The sequence below is a fragment of the Myodes glareolus genome, chromosome 21 (genome assembly GCF_982192425.1).
Source record: "Myodes glareolus chromosome 21, mMyoGla1.1, whole genome shotgun sequence".
NCBI classification, from domain to species: Eukaryota; Metazoa; Chordata; class Mammalia; order Rodentia; family Cricetidae; genus Myodes; species Myodes glareolus.
This window is the reverse complement of record NC_142046.1, coordinates 10,296,607-10,322,346: the sequence shown is the minus strand read 5'-3', so window position 1 is coordinate 10,322,346 and position 25,740 is coordinate 10,296,607. Positions and strand designations below refer to the sequence as shown.

At 43.6% G+C, this 25,740-nt stretch overlaps 1 protein-coding gene across 3 annotated transcripts in view; it reads left to right on the top strand.

Annotated features, from left to right (window-relative positions):
* Positions 1-25,740, top strand: part of Cntrl (centriolin) — an 87,429-nt gene that overhangs the window by 51,069 nt on the left and 10,620 nt on the right. For all 3 annotated transcript variants that reach the window (XM_048432231.3, XM_048432229.3, XM_048432228.3), the window contains exons 19-34: positions 1,875-2,054; positions 2,905-3,021; positions 3,269-3,413; positions 3,866-4,014; positions 5,771-5,960; positions 7,841-8,157; positions 11,708-11,916; positions 14,192-14,384; positions 17,052-17,182; positions 17,453-17,593; positions 17,675-17,801; positions 17,957-18,121; positions 18,761-18,920; positions 21,033-21,148; positions 21,235-21,452; positions 25,350-25,507. In XM_048432231.3, coding sequence (XP_048288188.3) covers positions 1,875-2,054; positions 2,905-3,021; positions 3,269-3,413; positions 3,866-4,014; positions 5,771-5,960; positions 7,841-8,157; positions 11,708-11,916; positions 14,192-14,384; positions 17,052-17,182; positions 17,453-17,593; positions 17,675-17,801; positions 17,957-18,121; positions 18,761-18,920; positions 21,033-21,148; positions 21,235-21,452; positions 25,350-25,507 — 2,716 coding nt within the window. The remainder of the gene's footprint in view (positions 1-1,874; positions 2,055-2,904; positions 3,022-3,268; positions 3,414-3,865; positions 4,015-5,770; positions 5,961-7,840; positions 8,158-11,707; positions 11,917-14,191; positions 14,385-17,051; positions 17,183-17,452; positions 17,594-17,674; positions 17,802-17,956; positions 18,122-18,760; positions 18,921-21,032; positions 21,149-21,234; positions 21,453-25,349; positions 25,508-25,740) is intronic.

The window sequence follows — 25,740 nt, the reverse complement described above, 5'->3', positions numbered from 1 at the left end:
CTGGCTAACTCTTACATCTTACATTAATTCATTTCTATTAATCTGTGAATCACCACAAGGCTGTGGCCTAATGGTAAGGTTCTGGCTGGAGGCTGGCGTCTTTCTGCTGCAGCAGCTACTTGACATCTCTTTGACTCCACCTACTTTCTCTCTGTATCTCTGTTCAGATTTCCTGCCTGGCTTTACTAAACCATTGGCTGAAACAACTTCTTTGCTAACCAATGGTAATAAAACATATTCATAGCATACAGAGGGCAATCCCATATCATCTGGCCTCTCTGATGCCCTTTTCTCCATCTGCCTTCAGCCATCCCTGTGTCGTCTCCTCAGTCCACTCAGAAGTTTCACTCAGCGCTTCTGAAACCGACACTGAAGCATCTTGCTCTAGTCACAGCCTCTTGTCTCCCTAACTTCCTCATGCTGACACTTTCCCGATCTCCTCGGGTGTCTAGTTCACCAGCCTCCTTTTTTTTTTCCACATTGGGAGAGTTTTATTGAGGGGAAGAGAAGGTAGGGAGAGAGGAGAGAGGGGGGAGGGCAGAGAGGCAGATGAGAGAGAGGACGAGGAAGAAGAGCACCTCCAGCTTTTCAGTCTCTGCTTTTCTTCTTGTCCAGCCTAAAGTCCTTGGCCAGCTACTAAGTCTTTTTTTCACCCAGAAGTAGCTTCAAGTCCCTTTTCCTTTTCTTCTGTCTCATTTCCCTGACAAAACTAAGATCACTGCTTTCTTGGGGTCTGCATGGTCCTGGGGAGGTGGACTCCCCCTCTCCAGCACAGTAGTATCACTGCAGTCTCACTGTCACACGTCATTTGGGCATCCCTCCTCCTTCACATCTGCCATCTCGTCTCCATCCCAGTGAACAAATGGCCCTATAGGAACCCTCCAGTCACCACCCTCTCTGACCATCCTCCTCCTCCTGGTCAGCCCGATTTCCCAATTCTGCACATGACCCTACTCCACAGAGCAACCTGCCCACCCTCTCTGAAATGGGGAAATGGCTGTAGTCAGTCCCACCTCCTCTCCCAACCTTCACTTTAAAGACCAAGCCTCTTAAGCCTGAAATGCTGCATGGTTTGTCTACTTCAGTACCCTCAAAAATGTCAAGGTCTTCACCATCGTATAGCCAGGCCTGATACAGTTGTTTTGAAAACCTTGTCCATCTGTTATGGTGCCCAGAAGTAAGGCTGGGTTTGGAAGGTTGTTTTTTAAATATTTCTCATTCAGTTTTATGTGTATGGCTGTTTTGTCTGTGTGTATCTCTGTACATCACACATGTTCCACTGAGGCCAGAAGACGGTGTTGAATTCCCAGGAACCTGAGTTACAGATGGCTGTGAGCTACTATGTGGGTTCTGAAAATCCAACCTGGGTCCTCTGGAACAGTGTCCAGTGCTCTTAACCTCTAAGCCGTCTTTCCAGTCCATGATTCTTAACTAAGAAAAGAGTTATTTATAAAGTTTTATGTGTATGGGGAGCTGGAGAGATGACTCAGCTGTTGGGAGGACCAGAGACCAGCAATGCTCACAATAAACTGGCATCCTCCATACACCTGCAGTCTGAGCTGTGAGGGAAGCTGGGACACGACGATGGCTAGGACTTGCTGGCTCTAGCCTAGCTGAGAAAACACAAGCTCCAAGAAAGATTCTGTCTCAAATGACTCAGTGGGAAATAACATCTGGACATGTGTGTGTGCACATGCACACACACACAGATGTTTTTGTCTTTTTTCAAATTGCCTAGTCAGTGAATATTTATGAAGCACCTAGTATACATCAGGTATTATTCTAGACATGGGCATGGAGCACGAAACAGATCCTGGCTCTCTTGGAGCTCTTGTCTTCATTTATTTATTTTGGTTATGATTCTTTTATTTTAGAAGAAGCATGAAGATGCCAAATCTCAGGAGCAGTTTATTGGTTTAGATAAAGAACTGAAGAGTCTGAAGAAAGCTGTGGCTGCTTCAGATAAACTAGCTGCAGCCGAGCTCACCTTCGCTAAAGACCAGCTCAAGTCCCTGCATGGAACTGTCATGAGAATTAATCAGGAGCGAGCCGAGGTTAGTCCATAGAGTCTGAACGTCTTTATCAGCTCTGTCGCAAAAACACAGCCGCATACATTATGGATCCTTGGTACAGACTTTGGTCATCTTCAAACTACTGTGGTACTCTCTGCATTTCTTAAGACCCAGTGAATGTATCCCATCATTGGGGTTGCTCTGGGACCCAGATTGTACCAAGTTCTTAAAAAAAACACAAAACGAATATGAAAGGCTAGCAGACTCTTTAAAGAAGTCTCTGTCAATATGTGCTTGGATTGAAGCTTTGAAAGCTTCAGTACAGTTCCTCTGAGCCTCAAGTTTTTTTTTTTTTCTTTTTTATGGTTTTTGTTTTGGGGTATTTGGTGGGGGGTTTTTTTTGTTTTTGTTTTTGTTTGTTTGTTTATTTATTTATTTATTTTTGAGATAGGAGATTTTGAGATTTTTCTTTGTAGCCCTGGCTGTCCTGGAACTGGCTATGTAGTGGACCAGGCTGTCCTGGAACTTACAGGGATTCACCAGCAGCCTCTGCCTTCTCCAGCACTGGGATTAAAGTTATGTGCCACCATGCTCATTGTTACCCTCAAAATGTTTATTTTGTGTATGTATATGAAAACCCATTACCTTACAGGCTGTTAATGTAGTGGCTGGAGTGATGGTTAAGGTACGGATTGTGACACAGACTTCCGTGAGAATGAGACCATGAGAAGCCAGAAAGACAGGCTTGGGAGACTATCCCAGGATGGGTCAGGCTTGGCACCGTGTGTGCGCGTGACTAAGCCAGGTTGGCAGTAGGATGGGAGCAGAGAGGTCACACTGAGAGGAAGACTGACTGAGATGGCAACACCCTTCTCCTGCTCTGTCCCAATAGGAGCTGCAGGAAGCAGAGAACTTCAGCAGAAAGGCCAGGCAAGCAGCCAGAGACCTGACTCGAGCTGAAGCGGAGATCGAGCTCCTGCAGCGTCTTCTCAGGGAGAGAGAGGGACAGGTCAGTGTTGGTACCTAGGGCTGCTCTCCAGAGAGAAGGGCAGGTCTGTGTTGGTACCTGGAGCTACCCTTCTTGTGAGCTCCTAGGTGTCTAAACTAAGTGCTGCAGGGGATTGCTCACAGCGCACTGAAGTGCAGTCAGTAGGCAGCACTTTGGCCTTGCTGTGCCATGGAAATGAAAGGGACAGTGGTTTCTTGGTTACAAGGGTAGACATTCCTGTGACTTTGTGTGTACACCTTTTCAATAGTTTCACATTGAGACGGAGAATGCAGGCGTAGGTTCAAAAGGAGCAAACTCACAGCTGCTAGAGATCGAGATGCTGAATGAGGCCATGGCGAAGCAAAGGGCTGAGATAATGAGACTTCGGGATGTACTAAACCTCACTGGGACCGGTAAAGTACTGCTGGCTTTGATTTGTTTGGTTCTGTATTATAAAACTGAACTGCCTTCTACTGCCTTTAAAAAAAAGCACTTGGCTGAGGGAGTCAGTTCCATACCTGACCTAGAGATTCGTGGCTTACCTGACAAGTTAAGAATTTAAGAAGCATTTTACAGTGTGGTGTGAGGGGATCTGATTATAGAAAGACAAGGTATAGACTGTAATTCAAAGAGTAATGTCTTACACATATATTTGCTTTCTGTGAATTTATACTTTATAATCGATGGACAGAAGGATGTTCTCTTAGTGTTCAGCAAAAGCAAATTACCCAAGAGCAGGCTGAAAGTCAGCTTTGGGGACATGGTGGTAGAAGCTGTTGGCTCTCCCAGAGTCTCTCTTCTATGTTGGCAGAGAAAGGAAGTCCATGAATGCATGGCAGCTTCATAGAGTGGCTTTCCTTTACAGATAATAAAGGAGGCATTGAAAATGTTTTAGAGGAAATCGCTGAACTCCGGCATGAAGTTTCTGCTCAGAATGAGTACATCAGCAACCTGACAGATCCTTTCCAAAGACAAGGCTATTGGTATTTTATACCACCACCGCCATCATCAAAAGTAGGAATTCTCTGTTGCTAGAAGTATATACTGAATTTTCTTGAAAGTGACATTTTCTCCTTCCCCAAATTTGTTAGCAGGTGCTGGAAATACTTTTCTGCTGAGACATACATTTAGGTTCTTCAGTGTTTGTTTCATTTGTGATTTAAAAATAGAGCTATCCCACAGACAGTAGTACTTGCCTTTCATGGCCAGTGTCTGAAGAAGATAAAGTATAAGGTGACTTACGCCCAACGAGCTGAATGAAAATGGTTATAGAAATGTGCAGAGGTGTAAACAGAATAATGGGTACCTACGTTTGATTTCCTTTTTTAAAAAAATCTTTTGAGTATTAACCAAACTGTAGCCTGCACGCTAGGCTGTATTGGGATGCTGTGATGACAGATGCGTCCCTGCACTGAAAAGAATCATGCCTTGCCACTGTAGTTAAAGAACTGTCACATAGTTGTGACATCAGACTTGGCCAGTGTGCTCTCGTTGGAGAGGTTGGTTTAGAAGATTCTTCTCATGAGGGAGGAAGGCTAACTGGCTGAAGCTGTGAGGTGAGCAGCAAGCAACTGTCCAGAGAAGGGTTAGGAGGGAGGAAACAGCTTGTGTGAAGAGGAAGGGTGGTAGGGCCATAGCGAGGAACCTATAATGTTAGTTTACTGGGAATGCTGAACCAAGAGCTAGAAATGTAGACTGGGGCTGTGTTAGCTGCTCTTCCTCTGCTGTGATGAACGAGCATGCCCAGAACAACCTAAAGAAGAAACAGTTGATTTGGGCTTGTGGTTCCAAAGCACCGCCAGCAAGAGACCAAGTGTTCAAATACCTGAGGCTATGGAGACATTCTCATTCAAACCACAGGGTCATTCTTCTTTAAAAGACCATTATATGTTAGGGGAAAAAGAGATTGCTGTTACTAGAGTCAGAGTTCAGAAGGGTATTCTAGCTGAGCATGGGGGCTAGAGTTGGAGCCAGGCGAGCTTTCTGTGGGCTATTTGAAGGCCAGAGCTAGATCAGTGGAGCTGGGAAAGAGGAGGTAATATGAAGGGATGAGCTTGCTACCTGAGCTTGGAAGTGAGGAATGGATCTACGTAGGACTGAAAGACACCCTCTGAGTGAGCTGTGGAGCTGAGTGTGCTGGGAACCAGGTTGAACAGAAGCACCACACTCCAGGACAGCAAGACACTAACCTCTAGATTCCTTAGGAGTGTGTGGCTTCATTTACCTTAGCTACTGGGCTATTAAGGACAAGGCAAAGGAAGAAAAGCCACTAGCAGTCATGAGTGCAGGTAGGAGGACAGGACACTCAAGGGTCTGATAACTTACAGAGAATTTATTTTTATTTTTCTCTCATGAAAAATTGTGCCATAAAATAAACTCAGTCAAACAACCAGACAGCATGCAGTGCTGTGAGGATCTTTATTCCCAGAGAATGGTCCAGACCGTAAGGTGAGGAATGGATGCTCTTACATAGCTTCCTGAAAAGAGTCCTACCCTTTTCACCAGAGCCGTCTGACGTGACTTCAGCCATTGCATACATACTCCTCCCTGCCCAGCTTTCCCGACACTGCCATGTCAAAGAAATGCTAATAAGCTGAGCCATATGTATGGACTATAGTTTATGGCTGTGTATAACTGTAATCATTTTTTATTTCTGTTTGTGAAAAATGAGAATTATAATAAAGACATAGAGCCTTTCTTAGTTTTTGTGTGTCTCACCTTAGCTGTACACTCTGACGTATCTAAAGGTCAGCCTTTCTATTGATTTTAGGTTTCCAGCCATAGTTCTCAAGCCACAAAGGACTCCGGTTTGGGTCTAAGGTATACAGCCTCTACTCCTCTTAGAAAACCACAGCCTGGTCAGCAAGAAGAGAAGGACAACCGTGGACCTCTGCCCACTTCAGGATACTGGGCCTATTCACCCATCAGAAATAGGTTGCGTAAATCGTTTTCAAATAGAGGTAGGTCACATCATTTCTCTCACCTATTTAATGACCTTTTATTGTTTCCTTGAAATCCACACGTGTATTCCAAAGCCCTTAGCTTACTCTAAGATCCTGTGTGATCCTGTGTTGGCCGATAACTTACCTTCTCATAGGTTATCTGAAAAGAACTGCACAGCGGGGGCTCCCTCCCAGACCCTGGATTAGGCACAGAGAGATCCTTTATTAAGCAGGGAAGAAAAGTTAAAGTGCTGCTTTTGACTCTGGCAGAGAAACAGCAGCAAATGACCTTGCAGGGGTCATTTTAAGAGAAGAAGGGGGTAGTCTGTGTTACAATGGGCTGGGATGTGATGGTAAAGGAGATAAGAGGAGAGGGAGAAGGAAAAGGGGTAAGGGATATTTGTTCCAGTGGGACCAAGCACTGCCTCTGAAGAGAGAGGAGACAGATGGGACACATAGGCAGATGTTGGTTTGTAAAGGAAAAGGGGGAAAGCCCCATGTTAGGATAAGGTGTTTAATTTTAAATGGGCATGTTAATTAGGTGAGCCAAAGGGAGCTTCTGATTGCTGGACTTCAATACCTCAATAGCTGGACCTTGGTGGTCAGCCTCATGAGAAGGAAGTGACCAAATAAGGGATCAGACCTTGGTGACCAGCTTTAGGAAGGCAGAGGGAATGGGACAAGGGCAAGGCCAGCCAGAGCCATGTGCTCAAGTGGACTAGTTAGTATCTGTTCATTATCTGTCTAAAGCAATGTTCTCAACCTATGGGGTATGACCCTTTGGGGTTGAACAACTCTTTCACAGGGGTTGCTTATCCTGCATATCAGAAAATTATATAATGATTCATAACAGTAGCAAAATCACAGTTATGAAGTAGCAATGAAAACAATTTTATGGTTGAGGGGTCACTATAAAATTAGGAACTGTATTAAAGGATGCAGCATTAGGAAGATTGAGAACCACTGATCTAAAGATACTTGTGGCATGCCATGTTCCTCAAGCCTCTTTGCCTTTGTCTGTCTGTTTTCAGTGCTGTAGGTTGAGCACAGGCCCTAGCACATGCTAGGTAAGCACTTTGCCATTGAGCTACATCCTCACCCCGAAACCTCTATTTTTCTGTAATGTTTGTCTTCCTCTTTCCTTCCCCAAACCAATTCATACTCAGAGTTTAGGAAGACTATGCTCCTTGTATGGTGTCTTCCTCCACTCTCTCCAGCTGAATAGCTTCTTGGCTTGTGCTTCTAGGTCATGGAACATTGGACAATTTTTTTTTTTTTTATCTACTAAGATTGTCAGAGGTTAGTCTTTCAAAGTTTTGTGCAAAGAATGAGACTTGGGTAGTCTAAGCTCTTACATTTCATAACTCTGTGGGCACAGTCAAACCATTCTGCGGCTCTGAGACTGTTGATCTGTGACATAGTAATGCTATATTTTGGTGATTTGTTCATTAAGAAAATACTTGTTGGGATGAAGATGTAGCTCATTGTTAGTTCAATCCCTAGCAACACAAAAGCAAACAAACAGGAACTCTTCCTTGGGCGAGTGCCTGCTGTGTGTTTGCTTTATTTAATGTCAGGTCAGCAGACACAGCTCCTGCCTTTAGGGGAGGTGAGTAGGAAGTAAGCCATCATATTAGAGTGTTGCATGTCATGGCAGAATCAATTTGAGTTCTGTCTCATAACATCTCTGTTGATAATTCAAATGATTGCTGAATACATCAATGGGTGAAGAAACGTGAAGTGTTAGCTGCTGAAAATACTTTGTGTATGTATCTGTTTCTCACAACTACATTTGACCATTCTTACAGTTTTGTTTTACATCTCCTATGTTTTGATTAAAATGCTCCTGTTTCTTCCTAAATCTATTTACCTAGCATACTCTCCTGTTTATTTCATAGAAGATGCAGACAGTGGAGGAGATAGCCAGGAAGAGAGTGGACTGGATGACCAGGAGGAACCCTCATTTGTGCCTCCTCCTGGGTACATAATGTATACTGTGCTTCCTGATGGCTCTCCAGTACCTCAAGGAATGGCCTTGTATGCACCATCGCCTCTTTTGCCCAGCAACAGCCAACCTCTGACCCCTGGCACTGTGGTTTATGGCCCACCTCCTGCTGGAGCCCCCATCTTATGTGGACCTCCTCCCACCAACTTTGCTGTTCCCCTTGTCCCTGTGGGTATGCAGCATTGCAATGTCCCAGAGCACCATAACCTAGTAAGTGGGAAACAGCTCTGTCCTCACCGCTTCCAAGTGCTTCAGACAGACGCATGTGTGATGAGTTCACTGATGCATGGGCCTAGATCAGGAGTGAGATTATAGGGCTGATGTTTAAAAACCAAACAGTCTCCTATTAAGATATGATTTTGAACAGGATAGTAAATTCTCAAGCCCAAAGCCTGATGTAGCTAGCTGTTTTCTGCTTTCAGTCTAAACACCAACAACTTTTCCTATTGTTAACTGTGTAGTAGTAGTGTTTATGTAAAGCTATCACATACTAGTACCTATAGCTTATGCACGTGTGTGAGTATGCTCCACATGTACACGTGTGCCCATATATGCTGATATGTATAAACAGCATGTAGTACATATGGGTGAGAATTATCTCTGGGTTAACTGATGATTATACATTATTTCTACAGTTATTGTTGTATGCACATTTGAATTGTTTTCCCATTTACTAATAGAAATGATACCCAGTTTTTATAATTTAAAGATTTTATTATTAATTACTTATTTATTAATTACATATATATGTGTGTGGCTGGGTGGTGGCGGCGCATGCCTTTAATCCCAGCACTTGGGAAGCAGAGGCCACTGTTCTGTGAGTTCGAGGCCAGCCTGGTCTACAGAGCGAGTACCAGTACAGACTCAAAAGCTACAGAGAGAAACTCTGTCTCAAAAAAACTGAAAACAAACACACACACACAAAACAAAAAAACATGTGTTGGGTGTGCATGTGAATGCGATGCCTTCAGAGGCAGAAATGATATCAACTCCCCTGGAGCTGGAGTTATAGACAGTTGTGAGAAGCCTGGTGTGAGTTCTAGGAAAGGAACTTTCTAGAAAAGTCTGCTGAAAGAATTGTTGTATGACAAAACTTTCCCTGGGGCAACACAACACACACATCTACCCACCCCAAATAGGGAACTCACAGCAGACTAAAGTACAGACACCACCAAAATGCAGCTTAGTGAACCAATGAGTTTCATTGAGGTTGCTTACAGAACTCTGTGTTAGGAGCTACATACAGGAGCAGAAATGAGTCACAGCTGCATCACTAAGACCCATCCCAGCTCACAGAAGCTGGGAACCTGGCGCACACTGTACACGCTGACAGCTCACAGGTTGGTGAATATCCTTTCCAAGTGACTCGGTTGCTCTAAACCACTTTCAGGCAGCTCTGCTGGTTTCTGCATCTTCTAGGTAGCTGGCCTTAGCTCTGCTTACTCTGGCAGGGAGGGAGGGGTCTAGTGAATGTGATCAGTTCCAGGGGCTTCTTGAAGCTGTTTTGAGTTGTTTACCTTCCTGCTTAAGAGCAGGATGGGATGTTTCAATATAGGAGGAAACTGTTATACAACAGAACAGTACAAATATTTTTAAACAGCATGTTAACATCTAGATACCATTTCTTTATTAGTACGTGCAATAGATGACTGTGTGGATTCTTTTTTCCTTTTTCTGGTGTTTTTTTTTTTCTTTTTCTTTTTTGGTTTTTTGAGACAGAGTTTCTCTGTAGCTTTGGAACCTGTCCTGCAACTAGCTCTTGTAGACCAGGCTGGCCTCGAACTCACAGAGATCCATGGACATGCACCACTACCACCCGGCAAACTGTGTGGATTTGTGGATTCTTTTTTTTTTTTTTAATCTGTTTATTTTTTTATGTATACAGTATTCTCCGTATTCTGTCTGCATGTATGCCTGCAGGCCAGAAGACGGCACCAGATCTCATTACAGATGGTTGTGAGCCACCCTGTGGTGGCTGGGAACTGAACTCAGGCCCTTCGGAAGGGCAGGCAGTTCTCTTAACCACTGAGCCATCTCTCCAGTCCACTATGTGGATTCTTTTTTTTTTTTTACATTTCTTATAGTTTATTTAACTTTTATTTTATGTGCATTGGTATGAAGGTGTCAGATCCCCTGGAACTGGATCTTCAGACAGTTGTGAGCTGCCATGTGGGTGCTGGGAATTGAACCCTGGTCCTCTGGAAGAGGAGTCAGTGCTCTTAACCACTGAGCCATCTCTCCAGCCCCCACTATGTGGATTCTTAAATGTGCTTTTTATTCTTAGGCTAGATTCTAAAAAGTGGTTACTTCCTAATTCGATTGCTTTCTACCTTTTTGGTTCTAATATACTAAAACTGCATCCCAAACTCGTCTTTCGAGCTCAGAGCACTTGGAGCCCTTGTTCTTTCCTCCCTCCTCAGCCCACTGAGGGAACAGAAGAAAAGATACCTGGTACCAGGTCATTGTCCCCTTCTAGTAGGTCACAGTTGGTCCACAGGGCCCACATGTGGCTTTTGCATACATTCAGTTTGTAACCATCTGTCTGTTAAGCATTTGCTGATACTCCCTGGGATTACTTCTTTTCCCCTGGAATGAACACAGAACACACCTAGTGCTCAGCACAAAGGAGCTCTGTTTGCCTCAGAGTGACGAAGACAGATGACAAGGGAGAAGAGAAAGGGGGCGAGAGAGGGGAGGGGAAGGGATATTTGCCCTGGAGGGACAAAGGACTGCCTCTGGATAGAGAGAAGACACAAGTGGCCCTTAGCAAATGGCAGTTTATTAAGGGACAAGGGGAACCCCACCCCCACCTCACCCACCCCCCATTAACTCCCATTAGGATGAGGTAATTTTGATTGGGCATGTTAATTAGTGTAGCCAAATGGGGACTTCCGATTGCAGAACTTCCATACTTTGATAGTTGGACCTTGGCAGTCAGCCTCAGGAGGAGGAAGTGGCCAAATAAGGGACTAGAACTTGGTGGCTAGCTTTAGGAATGTAATGTAATGGTTTTTAGCAAGGGGGAAGGGAAAGGTGACGAGCAAACCTGTTGGTGCCCTGTTTGCTATGCTCAGGCTTACTAGAGCCCTTCAGGAATGCATGACTCATACAGCTTCTCTAGTGTGCTTTCACACCTCCGACATTTTAGTTTTCTGTTTTGTTTCCCTCTTTTTGGTTATTGTTTGTTTGTTTGTTTGTTTGAAACAGTTTCTCTGTGTCCCCCTGGCTGTCTGGCTGTCCTGGAGCTTGTTCTATAGACCAGTCTGGCCTCCAACTTGGAGATCTTCCTGCTTCTGCCTCCCAAGTGCTGGTATTAAAAGCATGCACCACCACCTCCCTGCTAGCTTCTTCTTTCTTGAGACTTGGTTTACCTTTTTCATTCTGCAAAATGCAGGCAAAATACCTCTTCTTCTGGGAACCTATTTCAACAGTTCTCCCATGTGTCCAGAGTAGAAAGAGACTTCAATTTCTTTGTTCTGCTAGATGCTGAACTCTAGAGACAGTGGTTTGGTGACTTTCTAACATAGAGTCAAACTGATAGAAGAGTTATGTGAAGTCTGTCAGTTCCATCTCTGCCGTGTGAAAAAAATTGACTTTACTCAATTTTTCTACTACTGAAAAATACTGAAGTCTTAGAATGCCCCACTATTCTTTTAGGCCATAGATGCATTACTTTATCCAGTTGGTTTCAACTTCTGACAGCAAAAGAGATAGAGATGCCCTCCGATATCTCAATAATGCATTCACTTTCTATGATCAGGAGAATGAAGTGTCTAGATTAGAAGACAAAATGCAGCACCTAAAATCAAAACGACGAAAAGAACAATGGCTGAAAGCATCCAGGCAGCATCCTGAGAAAGAAGTGGAAGAGCTGCTGCGTAATATTGATGACCTTCTGCAAGAGAAGAAGGAACTAGAACATGAAGTAGAAGAATTGCATAGAACCCTCCAGAAACATCAACAACGAAAGTAAGCATCCACCATTATATTTCTATAATTCAGAGGATACGATATCAGTTCGGAAGGGTACCTCAGTCAGCAGTGCCTCATAAAACATTCTATCATTTTTAAACTTTCTTAAATCTAGACTGCGAAATAGTAAATGTTAGCTGTATGTGGTTCCTTAAATGTGGCAAAGGGAACTGATAAAATTTAATTCCAATTAATTTAGTGATTCATGGTAAATACCACTTAGGACAGTGAATATCTAAGGTATCCTGGCAGATCATCCATATCAGCCTTTTTGTAGTTGTCTCTGGTGACGAGCACAGCCATTCTCCATCCCAGCTCCCACAGCAGAACATACAACAGGGTTTTCAAACCTTCGTTCTCCGTGGTGTCTGTCTGTGTGGTTTCCTTGTCCTTCTGACTTTGCATACAGAGAGCTTACTGACCCTTTCCTGTTATTTCCACTGCTGTATCCTTTAATTAGTGGAATTCTAGACCACTAACATAGTTTCCATGCTGACCACCATGTGTAGAATCTTTCTCTCCAGTCTGCCAGGAAACACTGGACTCAGTCTCATCTTGGTACATAGGCAGTCTGAAAACACTTGGCATGAACCGTGTCTTTGGTGTCCCCAGCACCACTTTCCTCTGCCTCTGCACCTTCACATCTGTCCTCTTCCTGAAGTGCCCTCCCCAAGCCCTGTCCATCTGCCCTGCCTTTCAAAACAAAGGTGAAGGCTGAGGGACTGAAGAGATGGCTCAGCAGTTTAAAGCACTTGTTGCTTTTTACAGAGGACCCAGGTTTAGTTCCCAGCACCCACATAGTGGCTCACAAACATCCATAACTCCAGTTCCAGGGCATCTGACACCCTCTTTTTGACCTCTGTGGACACCAGGCAGTCTGTGGTACAGATACATACATGTAAGCAAAGCATTCATAGTTATAAAATCTTTAAAAAAAAAAAAAGAATTTAAAACAAAGGTCAGGGGGTCCCTTTTACACTAAACTTTTCTTTTTCTTCTTCTCAGGTATCCTGTGAAAGTTAGTGTTAGCACCCTTTGACATAGCCCTTCTCATGCAGTGCTATTAGCAACCAGGTAGGGTGGTAGCTGGACCTCCGTCTATGGGTGCCTGTACCTAGCATAGAGTCGGTCAGTTCACAGAGCCTCTGTTGTCTGCTCAGTTCTATAAAATGTTGTCTTCTGTGGTGCTCCATGAATTATGGCTGTTCCCCAGTTTTTGTCAGTCCACACTAGCCTGGGCCTCCTCTCAGGGTGGTCAGAGGCCTGTAAGGCATGCAGAATGAACAAGACAAATCACTGCTGTCTGGGAGTGGACAGGTGAGTGATTAAAACTGCTGTGGAAAGCGAGATCCTCACTGAGAAGAACGGGACACTTTGCTCGTGGGTAGGGGTGGTTATAGCTGCTAGTCATGTGAATGTCCATCTTAGGACGAGCACGGCGGTGGCAGAGCAGTAGGACATCTCTTCTGCCACTGTTAACAATAGGAAAATGATCAGTCCAGGAAATCTGGGTAACACTTAAGTCATCAGAGAAAAAGGCAAAAGTTCTCTGCACACCTTTGTTTAAAGAGAGAAGAAAAACATCAGTGTGCTGAGTTTGTTCTCATGTTTTTCTCCGAAGCAGCCCATTTTCATATAATTTGTCATATTCGCCTTGAGTTACTGAATTTTGTGTCACTTTTTTGGTCAAATCTTTTATGACAGTTTTACTCTAATATAAAGAAGTAAGTCACAAATCCATACAGTGTTTGAGGCCAACTGGCCTGGGGTCCTTGAGGACTGTCATAGGACCTGGATATTATTGTGTAGCCACTTCCTTTATTTCTATTTTTCAGAAAAATAATGTGGCAGCATTGTCTTGGCCAGATGTTTACAGCACAAATACACCAGGCATTTTACATAGTGTGTGTTTACTGCCAGGACTATTCCATGTTTGTAATAATAGTATATTTTGAACTGGAGTTGAACATAACCAACTGTAGCTACCTCTCTTATTTATGTATTTAGGTGAGTACTCTTTCTGTATGTATGCTTGCAAGCCAGAAGAGGGCATCAGACCCCATCACAGGTGGTTGTGAGCCACCTTGTGGTTGCTAGAAACTGAACTCAAGACCTCTGGAAGAGCAACCAGTGTTCTTAATCTCTGAGCCATCTCTCCAGCCCATAGTTATCTCTCTTAGAAAGTTAGTAAATTCTTGAACACTCTTCATAGGCTATGAGTGTCCATATTATTTATGTTTAAAATCTCTTGATAGTCATGTAATTTTTTTAGGGACTTCATTGATGGAAATGTTGAGAATCTTATGGCAGAACTAGAAATAGAAAAGTCTCTCAAACGCCATGAGGATATTGTCGATGAGGTTGCGTGCATAGAGAAGACTCTTCTGAAGCGGCGCTCAGAGCTCAGGGAAGCTGACCGACTTTTGGCAGAGGCTGAGCATGAGCTTTCCTGCACTAAGGAGAAGGTGAGTCTGCTAAGGTTCCGGCTGGGGCTCCCATGGTGACACAGCAACCACTGCTGCCAGCCTAAGGCTGCAGGGAAACCGATGAGAGCACTGTCCTGGTCTGGGCATCCGGGAGTAGTTTAGGTCCTCGGGCTTTGCCTGCCTTTCCGTAACTCGAGCTAAGAGTACACAGGCTGTTCAGTACAGAGTAAATGGCATGTTTTAAATTCCTGAAGTTGTTTAGTTCAGCATGTCCTTCTCTCCCATCTGCCTGTGTTTGTTGAGGGATCGTTGTTGGTTTTTAATTTGGACTCTTCAATCTGTGTCTTTTTAAATGACCAATCAGATTCTTACAGAAATCTTGCTTTTCTTCACATTGATAACAGAAGTAATGATACGTTTTCAGTTCCTAGGTCATAGATTTTCATTTATTTAAGTGCAGCCAAATTGAAATTAAAAAAACAAAGAAAGGTTCTGAGATGTTCTTGCTGAACCTACCTCTGTGGTGAGTGACAGTAACAGCGTTCTTTAGGCCACAGCGCAGGAGAAAGCCAGAGGGAAGGTGACTTTCCAAGCCCGTATGGTGGCTATTTATAAACGCCATTTCGTTTCACATCCCTGGCAGCCCTGTGAATTGACGTTAGCGTGGTTTACCTATCAACTCAGAGCAGCTCATAACTGGCCCAGAGCTGCACAGCTGAAGCAGTGCCTTCCCAAGAGTTCTTTAGGAAATGAGAATTCCAGAGAGAGACAAAGCCCCTGGGCACATGAGACACCTCAGAAACTATTTTTATTTTGTTAGTTCAACTTGAATCTGTTTAAGTTAATAGAAACCTACTACTTGGAACTGAATGGGTGGCTTCACCTATTGAATCCTGTGTACTGTTGTTGCAATACAACCCACAGGTTTTTCATTTGTTTGATTTTGGTTTTTAATCTGTTTTTCAGGATGTTAGATCAGGCTTTATCTGCTAGTCAACAGGGTGTCAGGTCCCCCACAGAGGTGGCCAAGGCATGTCTCTAATTTAGGAGGCTGAAGCTAACCCAGTGTAAACTTTAGTGAGTCTCTGGGCCTGCAGCATTTCAGCCCCTCTACATCATTGGAGTCCATCAGTCTTCGCAGACATAGCCCCTTCCAGAAATCCTCCCTCACATGGTACATGGTCTTAAATGAGAACAGGGATGTCCTCATTTCTTTTTTTTTCTTTTTACTCTGTTTTTGTTTTTATTTTGTTTCAGTTTTTCAAGACAGGGTTTCTCTGTTTCTCTGTGTAGCCCTGGCTGTTCTGGATCTCACTCTGTAGACCAGGCACACATTCATAGAGATCCACCCACCTCTGCCTCCCGAGTGCTGGGATTAGAGGTGTGCGCCACCACTGCCTGACCCTCATTTCTTTTCTTACGAGGAGTCTTTGTGCTGTAAACATTCGGTTGCTGTGTGGAGAAGCAGAGAAAACATTTCACCTGTATTTGCTTTAATCAGTAGCATTGGCAGTGGGCACACAGAGGAAGGCTGACCACACAGCAGAGCCACTCTCTCCTCCCAGGGACTCAGGGTTAAGGCTTGCAAAGCAGGGGAGAGGAAGCAGCTAAATATGCCAGACATGTTAGAACCTGCCCAGGAGGCTAGAGCGCCTTCCTTCTTGAGCAGGGCAATGCTCTGCTGATGAGCCGGCAGAAGGCAGCTCAGTGAAGAGATGCGGTAATCTGGTAACGTGTCTAGTGCTGTGGACCTTCCAGCCAGTTGACATCCACAGGACAGTTCAGACAGATTTCACCCGCAGACACCTAAGACTTCTGAGGTTCTATGTGAGTCAATATTCAATCAAGTACAAACTAAACTCTCCTTTTAGATCCATTAAACCTCTTAATCTAGGCAGATCAGGAAACCAAGTTGATATTTGATATGCCAAATCTAGCATAGGAATATATCCAGAGACTTCAAAGTCACCATCACAAAATGAGAGCCCATTTCACGATGCTATCTGAGGTAAGAAGAATCTACGCTCTACGCGAGAGATTGAAAGCTTGGTAAAATTGTTGCCATTTATTTTTATTTATTTATTTAAACTTAGCTGAAAGTTTTATTGAGGGAAGGGAGTGTGAAAGGGAAGGGAGAGAGAGGAAGAGAAGAGGAAGAAAAAGAGACACAGAGAATAGAGAAGAAGAAGCAGGAAAAGTCCTGCCTGCCCCTAAAGAAAAGCAGCAGGAAGGAGACAAATTATTGCCATTTAGTTGACTAGATTTGATAATAATCAAATTTTTGAAATAAAAAGGTATCTCTAGTAAGTCTCATCATCTTGGAAGGACTTTTTTCCTAAGAGCTCTTTGTTGACGCAGATGTAGCCGTACAGCTCCTCTCACCTGCTTGCACCACTTGAAGCTCTTTTCTGCTCTAGCGTGCTCTGACGTCTGCGTGCTGCTACACGTCAGTAAAAGACTAGGTCGCAGTCTGTTTTAATTCACTATCTCTTCATCTTTCATTTGTCCAGATTTATCTAACTACATTATTACATAGTAATTATTTGCTTCTGGACAACTCTCTGAGCATTAGAGAGTCATAGTAAAGGAATGTTTTCATGTATTTCTGTTTGTATCGTATGTACTGAGATTTGTACCAGTTAATTCGGTAAATAACTATGGTAAGTACTAGAGTCGGATTGGTTTTAATGGCAGTTTCTCTTCTAGACAAAGAATGCTGTTGAAAAGTTTGCTGATGCTGAAAGAAATTTATTACAGACTGAGTCAGATGCTGAGGCTTTAGAAAAGAGAGCCCAGGAGACTGCACTTAACCTCATGAAAGCTGAGCAGCAACTAAGGTGGGTGGACCCCAGACTTCTGAGGTGGGTGGACCCCAGACTTCTGAGGTGGGTGGACCCCAGACTTCTGAGGTGGGTGGACCCCAGACTTCTGAGGTGGGTGGACCCCAGACTTCTGAGGTGGGTGGACCCCAGTGCTACTGAGGTAGGTGACCTCGGGACTGCTGAGGCAGGTTGACTCTTATGCCACTGAGGGCTGAGGTGCACAGAGTAATAATGGTTGATGCGTGCTAAGCCTAAAGAGCCAAGGGGATAAATATCCCGTTGTAGATTGCTCCAGGCTGATGCAGAGGACTTGGAGCAGCACAAAATCAAACAAGAAGAGATCTTAAAAGAAATAAACAAAGTTGTAGCAGCCAAAGATGCAGATTTCCAGAGTCTGAATGAGAAGAAGGAGAAACTGACAGAAGAGTGAGTAAAGGCCTCTAGGGGCCCCGGGGTGGGGATGCCAGGCCCCTTTAGAGGCTGCTAAAGTACTGCCCTGCTTTGTAGGCTTCAGAGTCTGCAAAGAGACATCGAGATAGCAGAATGCAATGAGGATCGCCACCTGCAGATCCTCAAAGAATCTGAGACTCTTCTTCAGGCCAAGAGAGCTGAGCTGGAAACACTGAAAAGCCAGGTGTGGCTAGATACTCGGAAGAAGACTAATTAAGACATATTTATTCTTGAGGATTGCTGGATAAGGTTTATTAATTGTAGAAAAGATGGGAAAATACAAAAAGTATTAAAAATATATACATCTTGAAGTCCAACTTCCCACCTCTCCCTTTTCAGGTGGCAAGTCAGCAGCAGGAGCTGGCTGACCTAGACACGCAGTTGAGGCATAGAAGAGAGGAGCTGCTCCTACTCCAGGACAGCCTGGTCCAGGCAAAATCTGACCTCCAGGAAGCCCTGACCCTGGGCGAGACAGAAGTCTCCGAGAAGTGCAGTCACATCAGGGTATGTTCGACAATAGGCTCTCTCAGGATTCCAGGGCACTGCTGTAGGTTTATTTTGAAGCTTTTCCCTGGTTCTCCCCAAATAGAGATAGAAAGGCCTCCTCCATAGTGCTGTTGGGCGTGTGTTAATGTATTGGTGATGAGGGAGTCAGGTGGTATCTGGATACACTCTGGGTTCTCTTGCTTCTTGGCTTTCTCATGTCTTTCCTGTCCAGAAATGCCCTTATCCCAGGCACAATCTACATCCCATTCTGCCTGTTTCTCAAAGCTCACCACATGCAACCTCCTGTTTTGGTTTGGGGTTTTTTTTCCAGTTGCTCTTAAGGAGTTTCTTTCTCTTGTATTTGAGAGCTGCCTCTTGTCTGTGTCTGTGTCTGTGTCCCCAGCCTTCTGTCCTGACAGTCACTGAGGCTGGAAGCAGTCTTTGTATGGGGTAAATCGCACAAAGACCTATGCATGAATGTATGTTACTTTCTTCTGTTACACGGTAGATAGTAGTATAAAATATGGTTCTGTTCTTGGCACTAAAGGCAAAAATTGCTACTAATTTACAAATTAGGAGATAAAACAACAACAGAACTGACTCCTGGGAAAGGGACGCCAGTTCTTCACAGAGAAGATGACTTTTATTTACACACAGGAAGTAAAGTCTCTGCTGGAAGAACTGAGTTTCCAGAAAGGAGAACTGAATGTCCACATCAGTGAAAAGAAGACTCAGCTCGCACTTATAAAGCAGGAGATGGGGAAAGAGGAAGAAAACCTTCAGGTAGTTTTACAGCAGCTGCTGAAACATAAGGCTGGTAAGTTTAAAGAGCAGATGGGGCTGGGAGCATCTGTGCCACACCACCACACTGACGTCACTGATAAGCAAAGAGGAGCAAGTTATAAAAGAAGCATGATGGTCCCTGCCATTCCGTTTGTTAAGGTTTATTTAAAGGGAAGTAACCATATTAGTAGCTGATTAGAGTGTGCTGTCGGAAGGAAGGCTCTTAGAACTGATGGGGTATAACAGAGAGGTTTCAAATATTCAAATTTGTAATACCAATTTTGTGGGCTATTTTATCACACTGTGAAACCCAAAACTGTGTTAATAAAATCAACCTTGGATTAGTTGATTTTATTAGTTGACAGGAATAGCCATACAGAAAGATGGATAGAGGCAGAAACACACAGGAAAGAGTAGGGAGTTTCATGGTATTTTTGGTTTGGGACAGCTGAAGAGAGGCTCTCTTGTTAGGTCTCTGACCAAAAAGGAAAACCAGCTGATTGCTTCTCAGCCTCTCTGAGCTAGCAGGTTTTCACCCCAACGTCTGACTCCCGAGTCTTTATTGATAAAGAGTATGATAGAGACTTAGTCAAAAAAGTACATTTGGTGGCAACAACAAAGCTGGTGCTGGTATGACTGGAAATCTCGCCAGGCCTCGGGACTGTGTGGCCGTAGATGGTAGGTAGGTAGGTAAGATATCAGATCAGGTACAGCCACTAAGCCGACTGAAAACCAGCAAGCTGAAGTGCCCATTTCTACTCATCTAGAGAGGGCCGGCCTTTATGTGCCTTTATGTGCACCATAGCATGATTTGTGATTACAGAACTGGAAAGAAAAGGCTTATGCTTAATACTTAAGGACATGAAAAATTAGAGTGAAAACAATTTAGGTGAACGGTGAGTATGAGATATAGTCCAGTTATTTTTATTTATTTATTATCATGTTTTATTTTATGTGGGCATAGTGTGTGTATGCCTACGTGTGTACACAGCCCAGGGGAGGACATCTGATGTCTTATTCCCTTGAGACGAGGGCTCTCACTAAACCTGGTCCCAGTGATCCTCCTACCTCTGCACCCCACCCCACCCCACACATACACACATAGAACATTACAGTTATAGCCACACGCAGCTTTTCCTGTGGGTTCTGGGATCCAAACTCAGGTCCTCATATCCACATAGCAAATGCTTTTTACTGGCAGTGTCCTGGAAACCTGTCTGGGAATTGAGTGAATGGGGAAAACACCAGATAAGCAGACATGCACAGAATAGTAGGGATCAGGTGGGTCAAGCAGTAGAGGTCCAGTCTCTGTAGGCTTGCATAGCAGTCTCAGGCTATATGTATTTGGGAGGAGGAATCTGCATTGCCTTCCTGTACACACACTGTCAGCATTCAAAGGCTAGAGAAGGAAGGCTTTACTCGGTCACGTCAGTTTCCTGTCCAGAGCTTCCCAGTCCTGAGGCTTTTAGGTAAATACCATTGACTGTGGCTGTGAGGCCATGCCCATGTCAAACAAAGTGTACTCCTGAAATAAAACACCCCAAAATGCTCTTGTAGTAGACATCTTTTGAGTTTATTATTACATTGTTTTGCTTATTATATGTGTACATGTGAAGAACAGTATGGAAGTCAGGCAACTTCTGGGGCATTGGTTCTTTCCACCATGTGGGTCCAAGTTTTTCCTATTTTAATTAATATTTTTTCAAAAAAGTACTTAGTTCATTCTATATGGAAATAAATGCTCCTAGAATCAGAATTTTATTAAATGTTTTTACAAATTAGTGTCATTTTTGTTTACTTGATTTGGTTTTGGTTGGTGGGGAAGTCAGTTCCAGAAAGGTTTCTCTGGGTAACATCCCTGACTGTCCTGGAACTCGCTCTGTAGACCAGGCTGGCCTCAAACTCACAGAGGTCCACCTGCCTCTGCCTCCCAGTGCTGGGATTAAAGGTGTGCGCCACCACCAGCCAGCTACAAATTAGTGTTTTTAACAGGAATTTCAAAAAGATTTTTCCTTTAAAAATAAAATCAGCGTTTAGGTAATTCAGCAAAATTGTATTTCTGTGTCGGTCAACAAGGAGGTGCGGTCTGTCGTGCTCTGTCTGCCGCTCCTCTTCCGGGCACTGACGCCCGCTTTGTCTCTGTCAGAACTAAAGAATGTTGCAGACACACTGCGACTTGAAAACAGTGAGCTCCAAGGTCTGAGACTACAGCACGACCAGAAGGTGGCAGAGCTGGAGAAGACCCAAGTGGACGTGCTGGAGGTATGAAGGAAAGCCTGCGCCTTCCCCCCCCCCCCCCCCCCGAGCCTTTCTCCTCAGGGTTCTGAAGTCTCTCCTGTCTGACTCAGGAGAAGCTGGAGCTGGAGAGTTTGCAGCAGACAGCGCAGCAGCAGAAGAGGGAAATAGAGTGGCAGAAGCAGCTGCTGGAGAGAGACAAGCGGGAAATAGAGCGAGTGAGGGCCGAGACCCAGGCACTGCGGGCATGCGTGGAGTGTCTGACTAAAGAAAAGGAAGCTCTCCAAGAGCAGTGTGAAACTTGGGAAAAGAAGTCTTCACATGCCAAAAGGTAAGGGGCGGCTCATAGTGCTGCATGTCTGGAATCTCAGTACCCAGGAGCTGAGGCAGGAGCATTGCCGTGAATTTAAGGCCACCATGGCTTACATAGCAGATTCTAAGCCACCGGTGCTATTTAATAAGAACCTGTCTCAAATCAATAGCAAAAACCAAGTGTGGTGGCGCACGCCTTTAATCCCAGCACGAGTTTGAGGCCAGCCTGGTCTACAGAGCGAGTTTCAGGACAGCCAACACTGTTAATGAAACAATGACTCAACAAAACAGCAAAAATTATAACAGAAAAAAAAATATTTTACAAACTTTATAACATAATTTTCTGATTTTTTTTTGGTGCTTTTTTTTTTCCAACTTCTCTTAAGAGCATTTTTTCAAAAACTACCATGCTGAATGTGGGTGACAGTTGTATGGCTGGACACACTGCAGGGCCTCTGGCAGTGGCACTAGGATTTATCCCTACTGTTTGTACTGGCTTTTTGAAACCCATTCTCTTTGAATGGATACCTTGCTCAGCCTAGATGTAGTAGGGAGGGTCTTGGACCTCCCCAAAACAATGTGCCTTATCCTTTCTGAGGAGTGGATGGGAGCTGGGAGGAGGTGAGGGAGTGGGAACTGGGATTGGTATGTAAAAAGGAGAAAGCTAGCTTGTTTTCTTTTTAAAAAAAAAAAAAATTAAAAAAAAAAAAGCAATCTGGCCTGGGGTTGGAGGCAGAGTGCTTGTTTTCAAACATGAGGACTTGAGTTCAGTCCCCAGAGCCCGTGTGACTGCAGAACCAGCCGGATGCGGAGATACACACTCATAGTCCCAGCACAGGGAGGTCTCTGAAGCTCACAGGCCACCCTAGCCTGCATGAGCTCTAGGCACTAAGAGACCCTGCCTCAAAAGGAAAAAGGCAAGCAGCTCTAAACACCGAAGGGTGTCCTCTGAATCACACACACACACACACACACACACACACACACACACACACACACTCTTTTGCTGGAAACAAATGCAAAGGAACAATTTCTTCATTTCTGTAAGAGACAAATTGTTCTCAGATTGATCTACATATTGAAAACAATTGCAGTCAAAATCCCAGTAAGCATTTTTTCCTTCCTTTTTTAGAAATTCAAAATTTGGTTCTAAAATTTATAAGGAAAGCAAAAGACCAACAGTTCATAGAATTCTTTAGACATAACATGAAGCAAAACTAGGAAGTAAGAAAAGGATTTAAGATTAATATAACTTGATTTTAAGACTTCATATAGGGGCTGGAGAGAAGGCTCAGTGATTAAGAGCACTGGCTGCTCTTCCAGAGAACCTGGGTTCAACTCCCAGTACCCATATGGCAGCTCACAACTGTCTGTAACTCCAGTTTTAGGGGACCAGAAACTTCCCATGGCAAAACACTAATGCATATTTAAAAAAATAAAAAAGACTTCATATAAATTATACTAATCAAAACCTGTGTTGCTGGTATACAACAGATAAATAGATCCATGCAACAGAATGGAGCAGTGCTTCTCAGTGCTGCCATCCCTTAATACAGTTTCTCATGTTGTAGCGACCCCAACATGAAATCATTTTTGTTGTTACTTTATAACTATAATTTTGCTACTGTTATGGATTGTAATGTAAATATCTGTATTTACATGCCCCCAAAGAGGTCACAACCCACAGGTTGAGAGCCACTAGACTAGAGGGTCCAGAAATAAACTTTGATATATGAAGCATGTATTTTGAGAAGTATCTAAAGCCATCTTTTCAATAGAGAAATAGTCTTTTTAGAATTATTATTGTAATAATTGAAGATATAAAGCCCAGAATACAATCCATATTTTACTATATTAAAAAAAAAAACGAGGAGTTCTGGGTAATGGTGGCACACACTTTTAATCCCAGCAGTCAGGAGGCAGAGGCAGGTGGATCTCTGTGAGATCAAGGCCAGCCTGATCTACAGAGTGAGTTCCACGACAGTCTCCAAAATAGTACAGAGAAACCCTGCCTCAAAAAAATAAAAAGAAGAGCTAGAGAGATGGTTCAACAGTTAAAACCATTTACTGCTCTCCCAGAGGTTCTGAGTTCAATTTTTACCACCTACATGGTCGCATATAACCTAAGTATCTCTGGTTACAGGCATTGTGACACTCCCTTCTGGCCACTGTGAGTACTAGGCATGCAAGTAGTGCACAGACATGCATGCAGGCTGAACACATATTCACATAAGCCAACAAAATGACTCAGTGGGTAAAGATTCTTGCAGCCAAGCCTGGGATAACCTGTGTTTAATTCCCTAAGTTCACAAAGTAGAAGAATACAACTCCTTAAGTTGTCATTTTATCTCCTCACATGCAACGTGGCATGTGCATACCCCCCTCTAACTGAATAAATACATGTAAAGAAAATGAGCCATAAACATAAATATAAAAATTAAATATAAAAATTAAGAGAAGGCAAGCCCTTTGTGATTTCAAGTAGGACAAAAATTTTCTTATCTAGGCACCAAAAACATGATCCATATAACAGCAGTGGTGCACAGTGGTGGGGAGACGGCTCAGTGAGGACCTGAGTTCCAGGTACCAGAACTCAGTGTAAAAAGGAGGAGAGAAGGCAAGATCCCATGAGCCTAACTGGCTTAGCTCATTTAGCCAAAAGAGTGAGTTCCAGGTTCAGAGAGATACTGTATCATTTCATGCATGCCTGTACAGGTAAGCATATCTTACACACAAATGCTTACACATATACACAAAATTAGATAAGTAAAATAGGGTATTTAATGCTGACAAGAAGGCACAGATGCTCTGATGGCCTGAGATAAACCCTGGAACCCACATAAAAGACCAGATGCTGGGATGTGCATTGGGAATCCCAGCACTGTTCTGGAGAGATGGGAGGCAGGGATAGGAGAATCACCTGGAAGCCCACATGCCAGCCAACCTGGAGAACCCATCATAGTGAAACATGACAAGAAACCCCAGCAGGGAGAAAGGAAACCGGCTCCTGGAGGCCGTGTTCTGGCCTGTGCTCAGACACATGCACAGTAGTAATAAGTGACCTTATTACAAACTGGACACGCAAGCCGGGTGTGATGGCACGCGCCTTTAACCCCAGCACTCGGGAGGTAGGAGCAGGTGAAAATCCATGAGTCCAAGCCAGCTTAGTCTATAGAGCTAGTTCCAGGACAGCCAGAGCTACGTAGAAAGACCCTTTCTCAAAAAAATTAATTAATTAATTAATTAAAAATAAAAATAAAAACAAGGCATTTAAAAGATCTCTCCAAAAAACACTTGTAAAAGTAATAAAAATACATGACAAGAGTTAGGAGAAAAATCTTTTTTTTCAACCGTGTGTGTAATGTAAGACTTACATCTGCAAAATATTTATTATAAAGAGCCGGCAAAACTTAATAGAAAATAACTTATTTTTTAAATGGGCTAAAAAAGATTTGAACATATATTTTCATAGAAGCTATATGATGGAAAAGAAGCACATGAAAAAATGCTAAGTATCATCATCACTAGGAACATCCAACTTAAAACCACAGTGAGATACACACTTGCTAAAATGACTGCAGTAACAGGCAAACCCTATTGTACATATTGTACATATAGTGTGTTTCCTGCATTTTCACTTACTGATGAGTTTGCAGTCTGTGTTTATCACTCAGTTTTATTTTGTTCTGTTTTGGGTTTGAATGTCACATGTAAAACTTAGTGAATCTTTTTTTTTTTTAATTTCCTATTTGGAATGCAGGTAAGGTGTCTTTCGGAAATGAGTTCTGGCATCCTATATTCCAGGCCTCATCCTCATTCCGACTTCCTACTGTGCACTGTGGAGGGTGGCACTGCCCCTCAGTCGGCCTCGTGTGTGCGTGTTTTCTGTTTAACAGTCTGGTTTGTTCCATGGTAGAGTTCTAGCAGCTTCTGAAGAAAGCAACAGAACAGAGCAGTCAACCCTAGGGAAGCTGGAACTGCGTGTCAGAGAGCTGCAGCAGGAGCTGGAGCACCTGAGCCAAGACAAGCTAGCCCTGCACAGCGACATTTCCATGGTGCAGCAGCAGCTCCAAGGTAAGGGACGGACTGCAGACTCATGTCTCCGCAGCCCGCAGCTTGCCCCTAAGAGAAGTGAGTGATGCAAAATGGGGCATAGGGTTTCTTTCTAAAGTTAGACTATAGATTTGATTGTACCACTCTATCAATACCAGGTCTAAATCATATACTTTTAAGACACACATGATACGTGGATTTTATTGTAAGCTGTTTTTTATTTTCTTTTTTAAATATTTATTTATTCATTCATT